Here is a 19,726-nt window from a genome sequence, read left to right as displayed (position 1 = left end):
GTAAATAATATCAAGGAGAAGAAATCTCAGGCTGCAATTGGGGGTGGTTGTCTGGACGGTGGACCCCCGCTATGCACGTGGGATAGGGACCGTACCGCAAATAGCGAAAATCCACGTTTAATTGATGCCCAGGCTGATGAACATTCAGTTAGGGGTGCAACGATTATCAGCAACGAATTGATTATCAAATTAAATGATATTTCTTCTTGACAATTTAGTTATCGTTTAGATCCCCTTTTTTTTTTAAATTTTACATATTCCAAATCTTCAGAATTTCACTTTCCCAACAGTAAATATTGGCCAATTTCTGTAATCCCCTTTGAAGATTCATAACTGTGTTGAATCAAAATAAAACATTTGATTTTATTTTGGAAAACAAAAATCAACGTTTTGCCCATTTTCCCACATAACATAATCAGTATTCATTTATGTTTGTGCACTGTCAATATGAAATAATGACCTGTTCTTGAATAAAGGGATGGAATTAACTTATTTACTACCATTGACGGCAAAAGACGTCAAAGATCCATTTCTTTTTTCTTTTGAATGAGTTAATTGTTAGTTGCAGCCCTACATTCAGAGTACGATTTCCATGAAAAATGGCGATGAGGGCGATCCTTGGCAAAGAACAATATTTAAAATATTTAGAAATATTGAAAACAGTGTTAAAAAGAAAAATCCACAAAAATCTGCGGTTGCCGAATCGCGTGAATGCAGGAGCTCAACTCTACTTGTATTCGATACAATGACAATCCTGAAAAAAAGAAAAAGATTCCAACTAGCATTACAAGTCATTCAGTTCTATAAAATGTTTTGCTAGTTCCACTGCTTTATAAAATTTAAAAATGTACTGTTCCGTAAATCCCTGTATCATAATCTGAAGCCTTATGTTTTCCTACCTTTACAATAATTCTGGCTCATCCTTAAAAAAAAAAAAAAAAAAATTTAAACTGGGATCTCTCTTCAAAATGTAAAGGTGTGCTTTTCTGTCATGGTAAAATCATGAATTAATTAATTGTGACATGGTTTCTATTACCTTTTATATACATCGATCGTGAGCCCTCAATTTTTGTTTAAACTGCTCTACAGACAAATGTAAAAATAGGGTGCGGGTATCTGAGGACATGGAATTTGTCGCTTGTGCCAGACTGTGTCCTCAGTGATGTAAATTGAACTCTTCCTGCTCGCCGTTGGGGTAACATGCATGTCAAGCTTCACCAATGCGATGATTTGACCAATTCTTGATGAAGTGTTTTTAATAATCGATTTTACTGATGTAATACAAGCATTGACCGCTTCTATACACATCATAAAAACTTCCGCATCTGACAGCGAGATGTCCCGGGATCCGACCTGTGGACGTGGCATCCAGGCTGGAATATTTATTTAAACTGAAAAGAACCTGACCTGCATCACAGACAAGCTTACGCTTTTGCATGCAGCGGCTAATTATTTATTACACAATGCTTACTTATGTGTAAAACGGATTTACTCGTAGACCTTAGAAGAGAAAGGAGTCACTAGACAAATTGAAATTAAATTAAAGCACATTGGTAGACTCTCACGTGTGTTAGGATCACATAGCCTAGTCATAAATGTATAATTACTAACGTAGACTTAAAACGTGTTGCAGAAAAAGAGGAACAATGTTTTCTGTCTTAACTTTTGTTTACTTGTGAGTATCGGTAATTAAATTAAAAACAATGAAATTCTTTTGATTTCGCCGCCATTATTGCACATGCTCCTCATTACGGTGAGCCAACGCTGTAGCTTCGGGCTAGTAACATTCGCCGTGTGTGAGCTATGCTAATGCCCGTTAGCTAAGCTCTATCATTCCTTTCCCTGTTTAAGGACAGAGTTGGAATTGTGTCGTTTCTGGAGTAGATTTCCATTTACCATCTCCCTGAGCCACGGTTAAGTGGATAAAGTGGACTTAAGTGGTGGCAATAATATTTTAGATGAAATATAAACAGATAATCGGACATAAAATAACTGGATGATTAGACTAGAAAAAGCAGACAATAATTGTTAATCTGCTCAATTTAAAATAGGGTTTCCCCATTTAAAATGTGAGGCTACTGTACCTTATTAATAGGTTTTGGGATGTATCGGCTCTATGACTATGTTGTATGCAACCAATGACGATATTGTATGCATTTTTTTTCCCCCTCCCCTGTTGTACAAACGGCACAGTGTTTAATACAAAAAATAATGTGTGTGTGTATATATATATATATTATTTTATTTTATTTATTTAGTTTTAATATACTTGCTTGTCTTTAGCTTCTGATGGCTCATGCTTAGATTTCCTGCGAGGCGCATCTGCTTTCCATAGCGTATGGGTACAGCATTGTCGGATGTTTCAGCTTAGTCTGCTACAAAGTGGGGTTGAATATGAAAAACACCTCAGTTTGATGAAGTGCTCAGGCCACATCGTATCATATTTATGATGTCAGCCTTTATGATGCCACTCTTTAATTTCGACTGAACCTTTTGTGCTGTGATTGAGCAAACGGAACGGTTGTGCAATATTAAGTACATGATGATCAAGCTGCTGCAAGTGTTTCTGTGGTCTGAGGTTGACTGGGTGGGTTGTCCTCGAAGCTTTCGGGTCAAGTTATGCACAATGAAACATTGCGCTATGAATGCCTGATACAGCATAAGCGTAATGTACAGTCCCTTAATGTCATTGGCTGTGACACCTGTCTTCTCAATGTGACCGGGAACGGCAGCTGCATTGTAAAGAGGAAGCATAACGTCAGCCTTCAATAATCCCCTCCAACGTGTAATGAGCCATGTTTTTCCTGTAAATGGTGAGGCAGAAAAAACGCCTCGCTCACATTTTGTGGAGGGTTATACGTCATGAAACGTTCACACTTTTCTCTTTAGCTTGTTTTATTGGGGACTGCTTCAATTCCTGTGAGTGAAAAGCAACTCATCAACCTTTTTCATCACAGTTGAATTAGCTTTTATTGTTCTGGCTCGCCGAACAAACCCACGCATTGTTTTCAACTCGTTATGTATGTCTGTTGTTTGTTTAATATGGGCTCTGGATGTAAATCTGACATGAATAGATGAAGGGAGTAAAAAAATAAATGCCGCTTGCTACGAGAAAACGATCCTTGGACCAACAAGGCAATTTGAGGGTTAAATCTGATCCAGCAGTTTACACTGCGGATGGATGTTCACTAGGACAGAGGAGTCCCGTGCTATAGCGGAACTGCAGATCCCACACAGATCGCTGCCAAGCCCGAGGGGATTTGCTTCAATCCCATGAGCGTGTGAAGAGAGAGTTGCGGGGAGGGATCCATTTTGAAGAAGGATGTTCGGAAAGGACGTCTCTCGCCTCTGCATGCGAGGCCGAGGAAGCGTCATCTGAGCGTCATCTGAGACCACAATTAGCGTTTTTGCTGTGGAGGAAGATGAATGTGAGGTGTGGAACAACGCTGGCTCCTTGCGTTGATTGGCGTCGTCATGCATTGATGCTGATTGATGAACTGAGTGTCGTGAAACTGGAGATGCTTTTCGGCGGGACTTTTGTCAGGCATGGGATGAACAAATTTAAGTTTCACTGGCTTGGTTTGAAACGATGCTTGTTCAAATTCTCTTGTTGGTGCATCACCTTCCTTATAGACCTGATTTAGGATTTGTTAAGACCCTCTTTAGCAAAAGCCTTTTTTTTTTTTTTTTTTTAATATTTCTCTTAACAACTTTCAGACGAGACCCCAATTCCAATATTCTCATCCATCGATCATCAACATGGTCTTGGCATGTTCTTGCTTAGCAATGATGGAACATTATTTTTCTAAGAAGGTTGTAAAAGTGGTCATTTGCAAATGTAAACACAGAAATTTATATCAATAAAATGTATTTTGATATTTGTGTTTCCTACATTGTTAAATCATTGTTGATAAATGTGAGAAATTGTTGACATAAGTGTCTTCACATAGATCAACAGAATTTGAAATTATTAATAAGATTCTTGGTCATTTGGGAAAATTTGTTAATTCCGAGCAGTGTTTGTAGGCTTTTCCGTTAATACCAGCAAGAAGTTGCTCTCGGTTTCAAAAGGTTTTGCCCTTTCCCCAAACTGTACAACCTCACAACAAAGTCATTCTGCTGATCAGCAAACTGCTATGCTGCCTCAGTTGCACGAGTTATTTTTTTTCTGCTGCCAAGAGCGTTTTGGGGAGCTTGCATGCTTTTGATATGAATGTTACTGAAAACTAAACGGAAAGTGAAGCCTCCCTCTCTGTGCCTTGTTAGGAATACGCTGATGTCCAGACAAATTAAAATTGTATTGATGATTTTATAAATGTGGTAGATGAATAGCATCTTCTTTTTTCTGATGTTTGTGTAACACTTGTTCTGCGTTCTCATTAGTTTTAGTCCTAATTTAATTTCCATAGATATTAATAATTGAATGTTTTTTTAAGATTTCATTGTGACCAAGTACGGGTGGGTGCACATTTAAAAAAAAAAAAATGATGACGTGGTGGCAAAAAAGGAGTAATTTTATTAAAGGAGCATTTTTTTTGTCAGTCTTTTGGAATTGATTTATGTTTGGAGCATCAAACAATGAGCAACAAGCATTCTTCTGCCAAGACTGTTCAAACCAAAATGAGTAGCGCAGAAGGGCAAACTATTTGTGCGAAACACTGCGGATGTAATGTCTTAAATTAAGTTGTGCATCTGATTAATGACGTCATTGAAAGGATCATCAAATTAAAATATTACGATCTTTCATAAAAATCAACAAACGTTAATGCTAAATTCTGTCCTATGTGATCAGTGGAAAGGCGAATGGATTTGTTTTCCTTGCAAAAAAAAAAAAAAGTTTTATTCAATCTAGGTAATTTACCTGGCATGTTCCTGGAGTTCTGTATAGCTAGGGATGATTTTGTTTTCGTTTTCAGTGACAGTTTTTTTTTGGGGGGGGGTTATTTTCAGGGACAGTTTTATTGTTGGATGTTAATATTTTTGTTAATTTGTTGATTGTAAAACATTTAAAATGCTTTTGGGGTTATATTTGAAGGGCCACTTTCTCTATTCTGACGGATGGCTTTGGCATTCATGTTTTGTTTTTGAAGCAGGGGGGTGTCAATTAGAATGGAATATCTGATTTTTCGAAGGGAAAAAAAAAAATCTTGGATTTTATATATTTATTTTTTATAGGCCATATTTTCCAGCCCTACTCCCAGCTGTGCGTTCCATCTGTGTGACGGTCCATCTGTGTTTTGCCTGCTCCCGAGTTGCTTGGTCGTAATCCCCCAAGCATGGCCCGAGCGTCTCCTTCGAGCTGCCAGCTTTGGCTCTGCCTTGTGGCATGAGGCTTGTGTTGGCACCAGTTGTTTGTGCTCGGGCAGGAGAGAAACGTATCAGTCAATGGGGCAACTCAACAACCATCTGTATAGAACATTTTTCTTGTCACTCCTCAAACAATGCTGGGATGACACTCTTACCTAAGATTAATTTTTTTTTTTTTTTTAAATTAATAAATTTTTGGGGTTCAATATTACAAATTATTTCACATTTGCTGCCACCTGCACTAGCTAATGTAACCCCAAAGCAATGAATGCATTTCCAAACCCACTCTCTCGCCTGTTTACCTTTGTTCATTTAAAAGGTAGAGAGGCATTTTGGTATGTAAATCCAATTGTGTCTTGCTGGCAAGCACCGCAAATGTCAGCCCACTTAAAAAAAACACCGCTGTGGTCCCCGTGTGTTACCGCAGCAACAAGCGCTGCAGGAGGAAAACACCAAAGTGCATGCCTTCAAAGGAGAAGGTACGCGTCAATGGGAGAACAGAAGGGAGGGTGAGACAAAAGCAAACAGAGAACTTTAGGTTTGTTTTCCCTGAATTTAGCGGGGCTTTTACTCAAGTTGTATCATTCTGTATCTTTATAACCAGATGTATGTTTCCTGTGAAACGGAAAAAAGTATAAAATTCGACAGGAAAATGAGTTACATGTTGTCTGCTTTGGCTGAGTCCAGCTATTTGACTTCTTTGCGCCCGTGTTTCCATGGGGCTGACCCGTTTGAGATGACCGTAAATTACACTTCCTTTAATAGTCCCAGTCGGAATTCTGTCTTTTCTGCAGTCTTGTTAATATTCAAATGTCTTTTACCCCCCTTGCTCAAGTGCTGCAGTGTTCTCTGTGTAGAAGGCTTGGGGGATGGGGCGCCGGAGTGAGTGGTGATCTCATTCAAACTTGTGCTCACTCCTCTTGTGTCGAGTCCCGCCGCAAGCTGCCTGAGGAGTTAATGACTGCGGCTGCCAGGCCAAGAACGTGTGGGGCCACTTGTGGCGATTTATGCCTTTGCGTCTCATTTCGGGAGTCTTGTTAGCCAAGTCATTAGCTGGTTGCTGTGTTAAATACAAGTAGACATGATGCTACTGTAAACGGAAGTCATTTGAATATGGACTGACTTGTAGAATATTCGATACAATTAGGTTGACAGTCAAGCAGTCATTTTCCACACATCTTTTACTACCCTCCACACTTGATCATGTTTTATAAGCAGCCGTTAAACACATGGAGGTGAAATGATGGAGGAGTTCAAGAATGAGCAGCGGAGGCACTTGAGGACAAGGTCGCACTAACAGCTGAAGGAGCCGACCTTCATCTCATCATCTCGGGGGGTTACTGTGACCAAGGCTGTGCTTTAATGTCATTGACTCGATCAGTGTGGCCTCATTTTATCTTGCAAGGGTTTTTATGACTCTTCCCAGCGAGTCATGTGACACAGCAAACACAGATGCCTTTTTGCATCTGGTTTGTTGTCCTTATAAAACAAACCCCCCTCCAAAAAAAATAGTGCCAACGGGTACTATTTAGCCCTCAGGACAACATGAGTAGCCCAAGGGTCTGTTTTAAAAATAGCGCACCAGGGGTGGGACACTGACTTACAAAGAAGAATTGCTTAAATAAATGCTGTTTTCAATTACCCATATATTAAAATAAATAAATAAAAAAGGAAGGGGGGTAAATAGTGATGGATATGGTAACCAACAATTAATGGATTGTGAAGATTTTTTTTCCCCATTTTGTGATTGGAATGTGAACTGCTTGTGAACATTATTCTGCGGTATTCTGCTCAATTTACTATTCCATTCAATTTCACAGAAATTGTCCCATCTCTTGTAAAAATAATGTTGTTGATTTGAAATTGTTTGCCCTAATTTATCGCAAAGTCTTCCAACGATCTCAAAAATGCAGTCAAATGTCCATCTCTAATGAGTGAGCCATTGTAAACTGTGTTCAATTACAGCAAAACCTCTGGTGATGGGAATATTGCAGGACTTTGTGACTTTGTCCTGTTGTGTTCGTCACGCTGTGATCTTTGTGTTTCCCTTCTAGAGCGCAGCAATGGAGGAGACTGTCATTTGGGAACAGCACACTGTAACACTGCACAGGGTGAGTATTCAAAGATCTTCTTTTCAAATTAAGATCTTTCTTTGAAACCTCCATCCTGGTCCAAGGATCTTCACTCAAATTTCTCACATTTGTGTTTCTTGAACCCAAAACTGTTCGCAAAACCAAAATGCAAATGCATCCTGTGACACTTATTCAATCAGCTTCTTGCATGACAACTCATTGTACAGCACTCCCAAAACGAGTATTATCATGTTATACACCTATCAATTATTATAATCTATTCTAAATGACATACTTGGGTTTTGAAACTTTACTAGAGAGTCACAGTTTGGATTTGCAGTTTGTTGTTTGAGAGATGCCAGTCTGCTTCTTGACAACTGTCCAGGTGCACTGAGCCAAGCGCTGAACGCCCCCCGGACTCGACTCAAGGATGCAGTCGGCATCATCACTCTGACATTTTTCTCCATGCATGCTTGCATTTGTGTGGTCTGCACTCAACTACTGTTCCCACCTATGTGGGCTGAATAAATCAATAACGGTGTAAGTAAATGGACTAAATCATGTATTTAATTTTTAATGCAGGCACCAGGGTTTGGCTTCGGGATAGCCATATCAGGAGGCCGAGATAACCCTCATTTTCAGAGCGGCGAGACCTCCATTGTCATCTCAGATGTGCTAAAAGGCGGCCCGGCTGAAGGGCTACTACAGTAAGTTCTAAAAGTCTCATTGGCATTACATTCTGTTCAGCTTTACATTTTCCACCTTGCTCCAGAAAGACTCCAGCATGTCTCCTCTCCTTGTAACCACCCCCCCCCATAGGGAAAATGACAGAGTTGTCATGGTCAATGCTGTGTCCATGGATAATGTGGAGCACGCCTATGCAGTCCAGCAGCTTCGTAAAAGTGGAAAAATTGCCAAAATTGTGAGTTCAATTGTGTTTTTCAATATTGGGAATGAAAAATAGAAAATGGAAGTCACCTGAGGTGACTTTAATCAATGCGATTGATTTGACTCTTTGTAAACCAATACGTCCTAACGTCTTATTTACTTTGAGCAGACAATCAGACGGAAGAGGAAGGTTCACGTCCCCATGGGTCGTCTCGGGGAGCGGGAAACAATGTCCGAGCATGACGAGGAGGAGGACAGCTACGATGAAGAGATATACGAGACGCGGAGTGGACGAAGTGGCGCGTACAGCGGCATGGGCGGAGCCATGGGTAGGCGCAGCGGTCGGAGCTGCAGCCGAAGGGACAGGGAACGTGAACGCAGTGGATCGCGGGAGAGAAGTCTCTCACCACGGTCGGATCGCCGCTCACACAACCTGCCTCCTCGCCCTGCCAAGGTCACGCTGGTCAAATCGCGCAAAAATGAAGGTGAGGCTCACAAAGTCGGGGATAGAAAAGAGAAAGACAATTAGTCCAAATGTTAATCCAGGAAAATCACCTCCCGCTTTATTCCCCTCTGGGTCAGATTTAAAATCTCCCAAGTCAATTTTGGTTAACTTCCAAGGAACACAAAACTTGCCAGCCACAGCAGAATCCAAGTTACTCAAATAAATCTTAGTAAAAAGAAAAGAGGAATTAATCTTCTTTAATCTTCACCGTTAATCCTGGCGGAAGCAGCATCCGAGCGTGGTGTGCTCCATGCGGTCTTGTCAACTCTGTGCTAACTTTGTCTTTGTTGTTGTCACTCACCAAGCAGAGTATGGCCTGCGCTTGGCCAGCCACATCTTCGTCAAGGACATCTCCCCCGAGAGCCTAGCAGCCAGGGATGGGAACATCCAGGAGGGGGATGTGGTACTGAAGGTGAGGGAAACCTCAAATAATGTTAAAAATGGATGAAGCAACTGATTATGTTGCACGGTGTTCTTTTTGTCATGGCTAGAAGTAGAAATCAGCAGTGGGACTGTAGTGGAATTGAAAAGTTGTATTTTTTTTTATTATTATTTTTTTACTGCTGTTTTGTGCTGTCAAATGTTGCATAAAAGCACTTACAGATGCAGGCTGAAGCGTTTCCAGAATCTCCACTGGTTTTGTACAGCACATAAAATAGCAGTATGTGCGTAACAGGTATTTTTTTTCATTTCAACTGTAACTGCTCTCAATCAATTGTTCACTCAACTCTGTTCTCTCCTTTAATTAACATCAACATTAAATCAGTGCAACCTTTACTATACTTTACTATACTCTCGCCATTACCACATCATAATAACTTTCTCTGCCTGCACAATCTTTAGTGATCACAAATAAGATCTGTAATTTAAAACCAAAAAAAAAAATGTCTTCCCTAAATGACTTTGTGGTGCAGAGAGAGTAACCCTCTCATTGGGATGAAGTGCAATTTCACACCAGTTTAAGACCTGCTTCTCTGAGAGTGTCAGTCAAGACCGAGAAATAACGCTGCTACAGTTCTTTTTATTGGATCTCACTTGCTTGTGGTCCTAATGAAGTCTCTGGGCTGCTTCTCCATACTCTTCAATTTGATTTCACTCTGATAAGGATGACCAGTGTTGCTGTTGAGCTCCATCCAATCACGACTATTAAGTATGGTACTTAAGTGGCAAGCAAACTATGTGGGTTTAAAAATATCTCACTGCAGGAAAAAGGGTTGCCACATCATCGATAACAATCCGTCTTTTAATTCTCGTAGATCAATGGCACAGTGACCGAGAACCTCTCCTTGATCGATGCCAAGAAGCTGATAGAAAGGTCAAAGGGCAAGCTAAAAATGGTTGTTCAGAGAGATGACAGGGCGACCTTGCTGAACATCCCTGACCTGGATGACAGCATTCCTTCAGCCAACGCCTCCGACAGAGACGGTGAGATTGCTGTTAAGTGTTCACGGCTCACTGGCTGCGGGGTGCTTAACGGTGGCGCGTGTGTGATGTCAGACATTTCAGATATCCATTCTCTGGCATCCGACCATTCCAATCGATCGCACGACAGACTTCGTAGCAGCCGCTCCCGCTCTCCGGACAGACGATCGGAACCCTCAGACCATTCCAGACACTCGCCACCTCAAATCAGCAATGGCAGGTGAAGAAATCCACAAAAGCATGCATCATTGCAAGCATTATTGGGTCAATTGGAATTTATTCAGTAGGATATTTTTTATGTCACTACGTAGCTCAAGTCTAGCTTCATACGGAACAGCTATGACTCACAAAAGTTGTTGTTCAGAAGAAAATTAAAAAGGAAAATTTAAGATGGTTGAGTTTTCCTTTTTTTTTTCTTTTTTTTTTGTTAAATCTAAAACATCATCCATCAAGTTGTTACACTTTATCACGGCAGAATTAATAATCAGCTTTTGCCGCGTTTGTTTCCTTGCTGAGTTATTTTTTAATAACAATTTATTACAATTTTGCATCACATCACAAAACTAATGGCAACGTGTGAAAATGACATTCTCATAAAATGCATCACTATATATATATGACTTGACTATAAACATGATTCATCTTTTTTTTTCCCCCCTTTGTGGCCAGTTGGAGAATACCGTAAGTTCATGATTCACGTAAATTGTGACTTCAGTAATTAGTCATAGAAATAGTATTATGCAGTGTTAACTGTGTAAATCGTGTTGAAATCAATTTAAAGCTCAGAGTCACAGAAGTACATTCGCCATTGAGTGCAATCGTCACTTCTGTTTATTTGAACCCGATATTTACATTTGTTATAAATGTATATTTGTGCAGTATGCTTAGAGGCATACAGTACATTCCTACCCAATCTCCAGGCTATTAAGCGTCTGCGTGTTCACCTTGAAGAAGGCAGATAAAAGATGCTCTATAAATAGAACATATAAAAGAGGAAAGTTGTGACATTCAAGACCAAGATGCTGCCTCAGACTCAAGCTGTTCACTCCTGTTTTTATTTTTCCCTCTGCGTTAATGATGGGTAGTCACCATTAACTCATTGACTGCCATTGACGGCTAAAGACGTCAAAGATCCATTTTTTTACTCTGCTGGTAATGAATGAGTTAATTTAGTTTTTAATGTAGTACTACCTTCTTTGATCTTCTTTGTAGCAAAGATGATGAATCTATTGCCTCCCAGCTCTTCAGTGCAGCTGTCTGCATTTGATATCGAACTGAACAAATCCATCTCTTTTTGACCTCAGTCACAGAAGTCGAGATGAGGAGCGGCTGTCAAAAGGTGCTTCAACACCAGCAAAGCTTTCAGAGGAAATTCCTCTAGCCAAGCAGAAAGAGCCAGCTCTCACTAGAGAGGAGAAACAACTTCCGCCGCTCCCAGGTCAGACACTCAAGCCTCAGCAGTTGAACCCACATCTTTATCGATCAGGTTTCCTGTGTCATATACAACAAAAGAGCCCTGACACAGAAGTCCTTTAAGTTTTTATTCCATATTCTTTTCAAGTACATGAATTCCAAGAAAAGGTTCAGCTTCAGACGCCTGCTGAGCCAAGCTTAACTTGCCTGGAGCCAAGTGAAAATAAACCATATGATCTTATTTGGTCTGACGTCTCATTCCCGCTTGCAGCGCTCTGCTTCCTGTCTGTTTGTCCTCTCTGCTCAGGACACTGTGTGTGCCTTCAATGTTTGCCATAATTATTGTGGGATTTTTTTTTTATACAAATACTTCTTGTTTTGATGGTACTCCTCCTCTGTCTGTTCAATGCAAATCAGAGCCGAAGCCAGTGTACGCCCAGCCTGGACAGCCTGACGTGGATCTGCCTGTCAGCCCATCCGATGCCCCTGTGCCAAGTGCTGCTCATGATGACAGCATTCTTCGGTATTGCTAATTGTATTCATCTTTTGCTGTGTCACAAATTTCACCTCCAAAAAGAAAGCAATGCTCAGTTTAAAAAAAAAAAAAAAGACGATCAGGAGATGTTGGAGTCTTAAACTATGGAGCAAAAGTGATTGTAACCTTTGTGGTTATCTGCAAAAGCGGGCGAGAAGCCAAAGGAGGGCAGCGTATCAGTCAAGAATTTTCTTGGCAACTCTACTGAGTTGAAGAAAATACAAAGTAGGGCAGCATTTGGAGAACCACTCATTATTCACTTTTGTTTTGGAGAATGCAAAACTACAATTTTACTAAAGTTTGACTGTTTTCTTTGCACTCCGTCTGCAGGCCAAGCATGAAGCTGGTAAAGTTCAAAAAGGGTGAGAGTGTGGGACTGCGGCTGGCGGGAGGGAATGATGTTGGCATCTTTGTTGCTGGAGTGCTGGAGGATAGCCCAGCTGCGAAGGAGGGCCTGGAGGAGGGTGACCAAATTCTCAGGGTACTTTTCTTTTTACACCCAAATCAAGTGTTTTAAGATGAAAGCTTCTTGGAAAATTGGGTATTTTATGGAACATTTTTTGCTTTTTCTAATGGAGCACCAAGTGGCTCTGTGCAATTTTGCCATATTGTGCATGCAGCTCATGCGCTCTGTTTTTATTCTTCCTTATACACAATGCTTGCTCCAAAATTCCTGTACCTCTGGGTCGGTCTCTTAGCAATGACTTAGGGAGCACACACACACACACATAGAGAAAAGACTTTGCTTTCAGTGTTTGTACCATTTCCATGCAGCCATATATCTCTTTTGTTACACCTCCTTTCTTTGAGGAATGGCTTGGATTCTTACATCCCGCAAAACAAAGCAAGTTTCCCTAGCAATATGGAGAACAGAGAGCTCTAGGAACCCTTAGTTTACAGATTGCTACTCTCCACCATGCTATCGGTAGTTAGAATCCCCCTACGATTTATGTTAAATGCACCAAAAATGTGTCATTTATCTGTAGGAAAAGCACGAGGACTAATATGCTTTACCTAATTTCAGGTAAACAACGTAGATTTTGCAAACATAATCCGAGAGGAGGCAGTGCTGTTCCTCCTGGATCTTCCTAAAGGTGAAGAGGTCACCATTTTGGCGCAGAAGAAGAAAGATGGTAAGTCAAGAGAAAGAGAATGACCAAAATGTCAACTTACTGTCATCAGTGTCCTTTTTCCAGATCTGGATTAGGCTATTGCTCTCTTTATTTTGTATGTTTTATTTTTATTCTAATTATTATTTTATTTCTTATTTTTTTTAAGTTTATCGGCGGATCGTGGAGTCTGACGTGGGTGACTCCTTTTACATCCGGACCCACTTTGAGTACGAGAAGGAATCGCCATACGGGTTGAGCTTTAACAAGGGCGAGGTGTTCCGTGTGGTTGATACCCTCTACAATGGCAAGCTTGGTTCCTGGCTCGCTATTCGCATTGGCAAGAACCACCAGGAGGTGGAGAGGGGCATCATCCCCAACAAAAACAGGTGCCGTCATCCTCAAAAACAACACGATTCAGTTTCTTAAAGACATGAATTTTAAAAAAGAAAACCTGTGTGCCAAATTGCATTCCATTTTGTTCTTTCTTGGGGAAGCTCTTGATGTAGCTCCCGTATTAGATCTCATTCGATTATGCAGGAGACCCTGAAGTGTCCGGTCGATGTTGACTTTAGCAGGAAGTTCGATCATCCAAAAAAATGACTTGCAGAATAAAGGAGCATTGGACATTCGGTTTTGTTATTTATTTTAAAACTGCCATTTCCTTGAAATGTTCTTAGTTGCTGGCAGTATTGAGATTAGCAGTGCCAAGTTTATGACACATCCATTACCTTGTGCGTCAAGTGTTCTCTGTCTCCCTGCGATATGTCAACAGAGCGGAGCAGCTCTCCAGCGTGCAATATACACTTCCCAAAACAGCCGGGGGCGACAGGGCGGACTTCTGGAGGTTCCGTGGTCTTCGCAGTTCAAAGAGGAACCTCAGGAAGAGCAGAGAAGATCTTTCTTCTCAGCCAGTCCAGACAAAGTTCCCAGCATATGAGAGGGTTGTATTGCGAGAAGGTGAAGAATCTGACCGTGCACATGTAAATATTACATCATTTGAATCATGAAATTTAATTTCTTATCTGTGATTATAGCTGGTTTCCTAAGACCTGTTGTGATATTTGGACCTATTGCCGATGTTGCACGTGAAAAACTCTCCAGAGAAGAGCCTGATCTTTTTGAGCTTGCAAGTAAGGTTGCACATAACGTTTTGAACATCGCTGCTACATACACAAAGTATGTTTAAATTGTATATATAATTTATATTATTTTCCAGAGAGCGAGCCCAGAGATGCAGGAACAGACCAGCGCAGTTCAGGAATTATTCGTCTTCACACCATCAAACAAATCATAGATAGAGTGAGATCTCTATTTTTTTTTTTGTTTTGTTTAATCGGATTTCTTCAATAGTTCTTAATTCATCACCCCGACTCACCTTCTCTTCATCTGTTCTCTCTTCAAGGACAAACACGCTGTGCTGGACATCACCCCAAATGCCGTGGACAGACTGAACTATGCTCAGTGGTACCCAATCGTAGTCTTCCTAAATCCCGACAACAAGCAGGGTGTGAAGAACATGAGGACGAGGTTGTGTCCAGAGTCCAGGAAAAGTGCCAGGAAGCTTTATGAACGAGCCATCAAACTGAGGAAGAATAATCATCACCTGTTCACCAGTGGGTGGCCACGGAATGTTAAAAGGCACTAAAAAGCTGAGTTATTTCCTTTACATTAATTACCCCAAATTCTCTTTTATAGCCACCATTAACTTGAACAACATGAATGACGGTTGGTACGGCGCTCTTAAGGAGACCATCCAGCAGCAACAGAACCAGCTGGTGTGGGTGTCTGAGGGGAAGGTAAGCAATGGCCACCTTGGATTTTGGAAATCTGTCACGGTTACAATGCACCGTGAGTCATGAACCCAAGGGTAAATTGTTTCTCCTTAGGCGGACGGCACCACGGAAGATGACTTGGATATCCACGACGACCGTCTGTCCTACTTATCAGCGCCAGGTAGCGAGTACTCAATGTACAGCACGGACAGCCGCCACACATCCGACTACGAGGACACGGACACGGAGGGCGGAGCCTACACGGACCAGGAGCTCGATGAGACCTTGAATGACGAGGTGGGTCTACCCACGGAGCCCGCCATCACGCGCTCTTCCGAACCTGTGAGGGAAGACCCGCCCGTCATTCAGGACACCCCTGGTTACCCCGGATACCAGCACCCAGTGCCGCCCGACCCAGCTAATCGTATCGATCCCACTGGCTTCAAGATGCCATCTCCGCAGCAGGTAATATTCCTTGTCCTTTAAACAACTGCAGTGTGTGCGTTCGCCTAAGTGGATAGATGTACTGTATATACGGTAACGCTAAAGCAGGTTAACTCCTTTTGTTGTCTTGGTTGTTGGCTAAGGCCATGTCCACACAAATGATAGATATTTTTCGATGTGCTTTGGCCCTTTTCTCCTCATCCAAACTGTGTTTTGGTCACTGAAAACTCGTGATGCCTGATAACAGTTTTTTATATATATATTATATATCAAATGTTGCAGCTTAAAAGAAAAAAAAAAATTAAATGCAGTTTTCCACTTATGTAGCACGGCCCGAGCATGACAAAGTAAAGTGGCCAACGATGACATGCTATCGCACGTTTTGCTACTTGGTGAACTCTTGTCACTTCAGATGGTGAGGCGAGGCGCAATCTCAAAAAGCTCTGATGCGTTTTAGTACCTATTAATAAAGTTGGTTGCGTTTTGACGTTTTGGACGGAGTCTTATTTACCCCAAAGCAGCTGTTGGACATAGCCAAACCCTCCTCAGTAACCACATCACATCACGTGTTCCCCTAAAAAAAAAAAGGAAATCTGGTATGTCCTAATGACAAGAATATGAATGGAGATTAAGATGAATATATTGAATCGTTTAATGTATGATGCCTGTGCTGAAATACTGAGCACCAGCAACAGTCCAAACTCACATTGCTTATGAACTTCTCAGAATAAGTCGCGCGAAGCAATAAAGTTTAGTGAAGCAAAAAGACAAGGTCTCGCACCGTGGTAACATATTACCGCCTCCATCGAGCAGCAGAGGCACTGCGCTTAAAGTGACAGCAACCAGACCAATGGAGGTGTATTACAAGTGGCTCATTTTTATCGGTACAGTTTTATTTATCGAACTAATAAACGTGATGTTTTTCCTCAATATTGATCAGACAATTATTGGTCTGATAGTTATTGTGCATTCCTACTGAAAATATTTTTGGGGAACGTTTTTGATTGTGTTAACGTAATACTGAGTTTTTATTAATTTCTCTGTTAGCAAAAGACTAATTCTTTGAATAATGATAAGACTCAAACATGGTCTAATCTCATTAGCCATCTATGGACCTCATTTGTGTTTTGTGCATTTATCTTGTGCACTGGACTGGCTGTATTAAAGGGTAGGAGTTGACCTGTTGCTTTTTAGGAGAGCACGGTAACATCTTTTAGATTTATCTTTTTTTTTTCAAACAGCAAAGTTTTGAACAAATCTTTTTGGGGCACTCTGTGTGCAATATACCCTTTCAAAACTAATGTGTAAGTGTGGACATAGCCTAAATATTAAATTGATTTAGAAGCTACCGGTATCTGTTCAAGGCAGAAATTTGCAAGATCCTTGACTGGCTCGTTCGGTGTGAGAAGAAATATCAAGGTGTTGGGTTGAGCTTTTACTTTGTGTGCCATTGGCAAGCTGTGTTTGTAAATGTCTTTTAACAATATTCACAGCAAGAGGAGGCTCCTCTGCCCATGCTCTCCTTGCCTGCAGCGGTGGTAGCGCCCCCTGCTGTTGAGCAGCCTGTACTGCTAGAGGGTTTGCACCTAGAGGAGCCCCCTGCTGCTGCCGCAGCTCCTCAGGCTGACTCACTTAGCAGCCCCAGTCCTGCCCCTGAGCTTTTTCAGCCCCCACCACCACCACCACATGAACCCCACCCGTCTGGACCGCCTGGTCCAGAACCAAAGGTACCCGCTGTTTCCACCGCCCACTTGGACCGGGCCTGGGCCACAGTCTGCCGTTTTAACTGCCTGTCTTCTCGCACATGCTTTCCACTCGCTCTCTGCATGAATTGCCCACACTGTGTGCCTCACTGAGCCCACTGTGTGCCTCTGGCTCCCAGAGAATGTGTGACATTCTTGTCCACATGTACACTGGTGAGACCTGGGAGACCAGAAGGACTGGTAAATCTGAGTCTTTGACCAGGGTGAAGACCATCCACAACCAGCCCTAACTGTTGCCTTTTACTTCCTTTGCATGGCTCCAAAATATTTTGGGTTCCTTGAGCTTTAACTCTCTTCTGTAGATGAAAAGCGAGCATTTAGAGTGGCATTATTGTAGATGTGTTGTGTTGTAGTGCCAGTAGTTTGACTGACTGAATGTTGGTTGCATGATGAAAGCTAACCTGCAGACAGTACTCTTGGTAAAAGATTTCCGTCCTCCAATTCTCCCTATGGAACAAAACACTCACCTCGGCACACTGCATTATTATTAAATGTCCACGTGCTTAGTTCTGAGCAGATGCCAATAAATGAACCATCTTCCAGAGGAAGTGCTGTAACTCCATTTGCTGTCTACAGGCTACACATCATATGTTTGAGATGAGGCCTTTCAGAAATGAAATTGTTTTCATTATAAAACGTGGAGGGAATAAAAATCACCTAAAAATGTGGATGATCGTCATTCTTGAAAGGCATCTTGTCAAATGAGCATTCAGAACTATTTTTAAATAAACAAATTGCTTGTGTAATTTGCACTTTGACGAATTTCCCTGCCATTTGAAAAGTGTTACTTACTGTATGCTCACTTCACTTGTATATTTTTAAATATTCTGTTTCTTTTTTTTAATTTGTTGTCAGGGAAATCCTTCCCCAATGTCAAACACAATGATGGTTAAGAGCGTGGGATCATCCCCATCGTTACGTAACAAAAACATTCATTTCATATTGTCTCTTGACAGATGTACAAGAAAGACCTGTACAATATGGAGGAACCTGTGCGAATGAATCATGGCCTGAAGCAGTCTGTGAGCTACAGTCACCAGCCACCATACCAGGACAAGCAGCCATACCGAGAATACGACCACCCGCCATACGGTTACGACGGAGGCGGCTACACCGAACCAAAGTCTCACAACGCTGACTCTCACATGCACTACGACAACCGTGTGCCTCATTACAACGAACAGTGGTCCCCTTACGACCAGCAGACCTCGCCCTCACAGCCCCCAGGTTACCAGCCGGCCCACCAGCAGCCCATCGGCTACAATCCCCGCTCGCCGTACGAGGATGGACCAGGGAGGGACTACAGCCCGCCTCAGCCTCGATATGAAGACCCCCTTCCTTTGGGATACGATGGCAGAGCACGCCACGCGAAGCCTGGGCCAATTCGTTACGATGAGCCGCCTCCACCACCGCCTCCTGCTGGCTACGATGCCCGCTCTCCTTATGAGGCAGATACTCACAGCTTTCCCATTAACTCGCCTCGTTCTCCCGAACCGCTAAAGCAGTATTACGGCGACTCTGGTCTGAGGCCCTCCTACATTCCTGCTCCACACCGGGGCTTCAAGCCAGGGATGCACGAGCCTATGATGAACTGTGAACCGCCAATTCTTCCTCCGAAAACAGAGGCCCTCACATCCCCTTGTGAGCCAGCGGTCCTTCCTGGATCCAAACCCTTGCCGGCCCTCCAACGGGAAGACCTGGAAGAGGACCCAGCCATGAAACCACAGTCGGTCCTCAACAGAGTAAAGATGTTTGAAAATAAACGCTCCGTTTCTATGGACAGGGCGAAGGAAGGAGAATCATCAGTCCTCAGGGTACTTTGCAATCTTAAATTATATAAAAGTTTTCTCTCATGAAGGAACAGTATTGCAGAAACTTTGAAAAACCTGAGGCTAATTGTGTCCTCTCTTTCTTTTTCAGCCAGCAGATGTTCCCAAGCCTTCAAGTGCACCTGGTCCGGTGCTCAAGGCAAATTCACTCAGCAACCTGGAGCAGGAAAGGTCCACCTACAGGTAGGTTGAGGGTATTACAGCACCCTCACGTTACAACAAGGGTGTGTAACAGATTTTTTATTTTGTGATGCTTTCTTAATTGTACAACATGACCGGCATAACGAATCGTCTTCATTTGCGTTAGAATTTTAATAAAAGTAAATGTCAGCACAGAACTTGACATTATTCTTATTTTCTTCATCTTCAGGGCTCCTGAGCCACAGAGGCCTCACACGAAACCGCTTGATGATATAATGCGTACCAATCACTACGACCCCGATGAGGACGAGGAGTACTACAGGAAGCAGTTGTCCTACTTTGATCGCCGGAGCTTTGACAGCAAAGCCATGGGCCAACCCAGTCCTGGCATCAACCGCTTCCATGATCTAGCCAAACCAGCTCAACTGTCATACCCATACAACAGGTTGAAGCACACACTTTTGTCACCACTGTCACAAAAAAAAAATTAAAAAACTGCTTTTCTTCTGCCTTTCAACAACAG

The 19,726-nt window shown here is 42.1% G+C and overlaps 1 protein-coding gene across 14 annotated transcripts in view; it reads left to right on the top strand.

Annotated features, from left to right (window-relative positions):
- Positions 1-19,726, top strand: part of tjp1b (tight junction protein 1b) — a 67,440-nt gene that overhangs the window by 41,721 nt on the left and 5,993 nt on the right. For 7 of the 14 annotated variants that reach the window (XM_088297824.1, XM_088297823.1, XM_088297819.1 and 4 more), the window contains 23 exons: positions 7,362-7,418; positions 7,962-8,086; positions 8,199-8,301; positions 8,437-8,752; positions 9,078-9,184; positions 10,029-10,197; positions 10,270-10,414; positions 10,864-10,875; positions 11,499-11,632; positions 12,025-12,130; positions 12,473-12,623; positions 13,167-13,275; positions 13,421-13,640; positions 14,027-14,211; positions 14,289-14,384; positions 14,471-14,553; positions 14,657-14,867; positions 14,950-15,050; positions 15,141-15,491; positions 16,964-17,197; positions 18,190-19,047; positions 19,154-19,245; positions 19,433-19,648. In XM_088297824.1, coding sequence (XP_088153950.1) covers positions 7,362-7,418; positions 7,962-8,086; positions 8,199-8,301; positions 8,437-8,752; positions 9,078-9,184; positions 10,029-10,197; positions 10,270-10,414; positions 10,864-10,875; positions 11,499-11,632; positions 12,025-12,130; positions 12,473-12,623; positions 13,167-13,275; positions 13,421-13,640; positions 14,027-14,211; positions 14,289-14,384; positions 14,471-14,553; positions 14,657-14,867; positions 14,950-15,050; positions 15,141-15,491; positions 16,964-17,197; positions 18,190-19,047; positions 19,154-19,245; positions 19,433-19,648 — 4,181 coding nt within the window. The remainder of the gene's footprint in view (positions 1-7,361; positions 7,419-7,961; positions 8,087-8,198; positions 8,302-8,436; positions 8,753-9,077; positions 9,185-10,028; positions 10,198-10,269; positions 10,415-10,863; positions 10,876-11,498; positions 11,633-12,024; positions 12,131-12,472; positions 12,624-13,166; positions 13,276-13,420; positions 13,641-14,026; positions 14,212-14,288; positions 14,385-14,470; positions 14,554-14,656; positions 14,868-14,949; positions 15,051-15,140; positions 15,492-16,963; positions 17,198-18,189; positions 19,048-19,153; positions 19,246-19,432; positions 19,649-19,726) is intronic. The other 7 variants (XM_088297832.1, XM_088297822.1, XM_088297826.1 and 4 more) reach the window with 5 other exon arrangements.

The sequence above is a fragment of the Idiotropiscis lumnitzeri genome, chromosome 6 (assembly GCF_059441095.1).
Source record: "Idiotropiscis lumnitzeri isolate Australia: NSW breed Sydney's pygmy pipehorse chromosome 6, RoL_Ilum_1.0, whole genome shotgun sequence".
In the NCBI taxonomy this organism is placed as follows: Eukaryota; Metazoa; Chordata; class Actinopteri; order Syngnathiformes; family Syngnathidae; genus Idiotropiscis; species Idiotropiscis lumnitzeri.
This window is presented reverse-complemented; position numbering and strand designations above follow the sequence as displayed.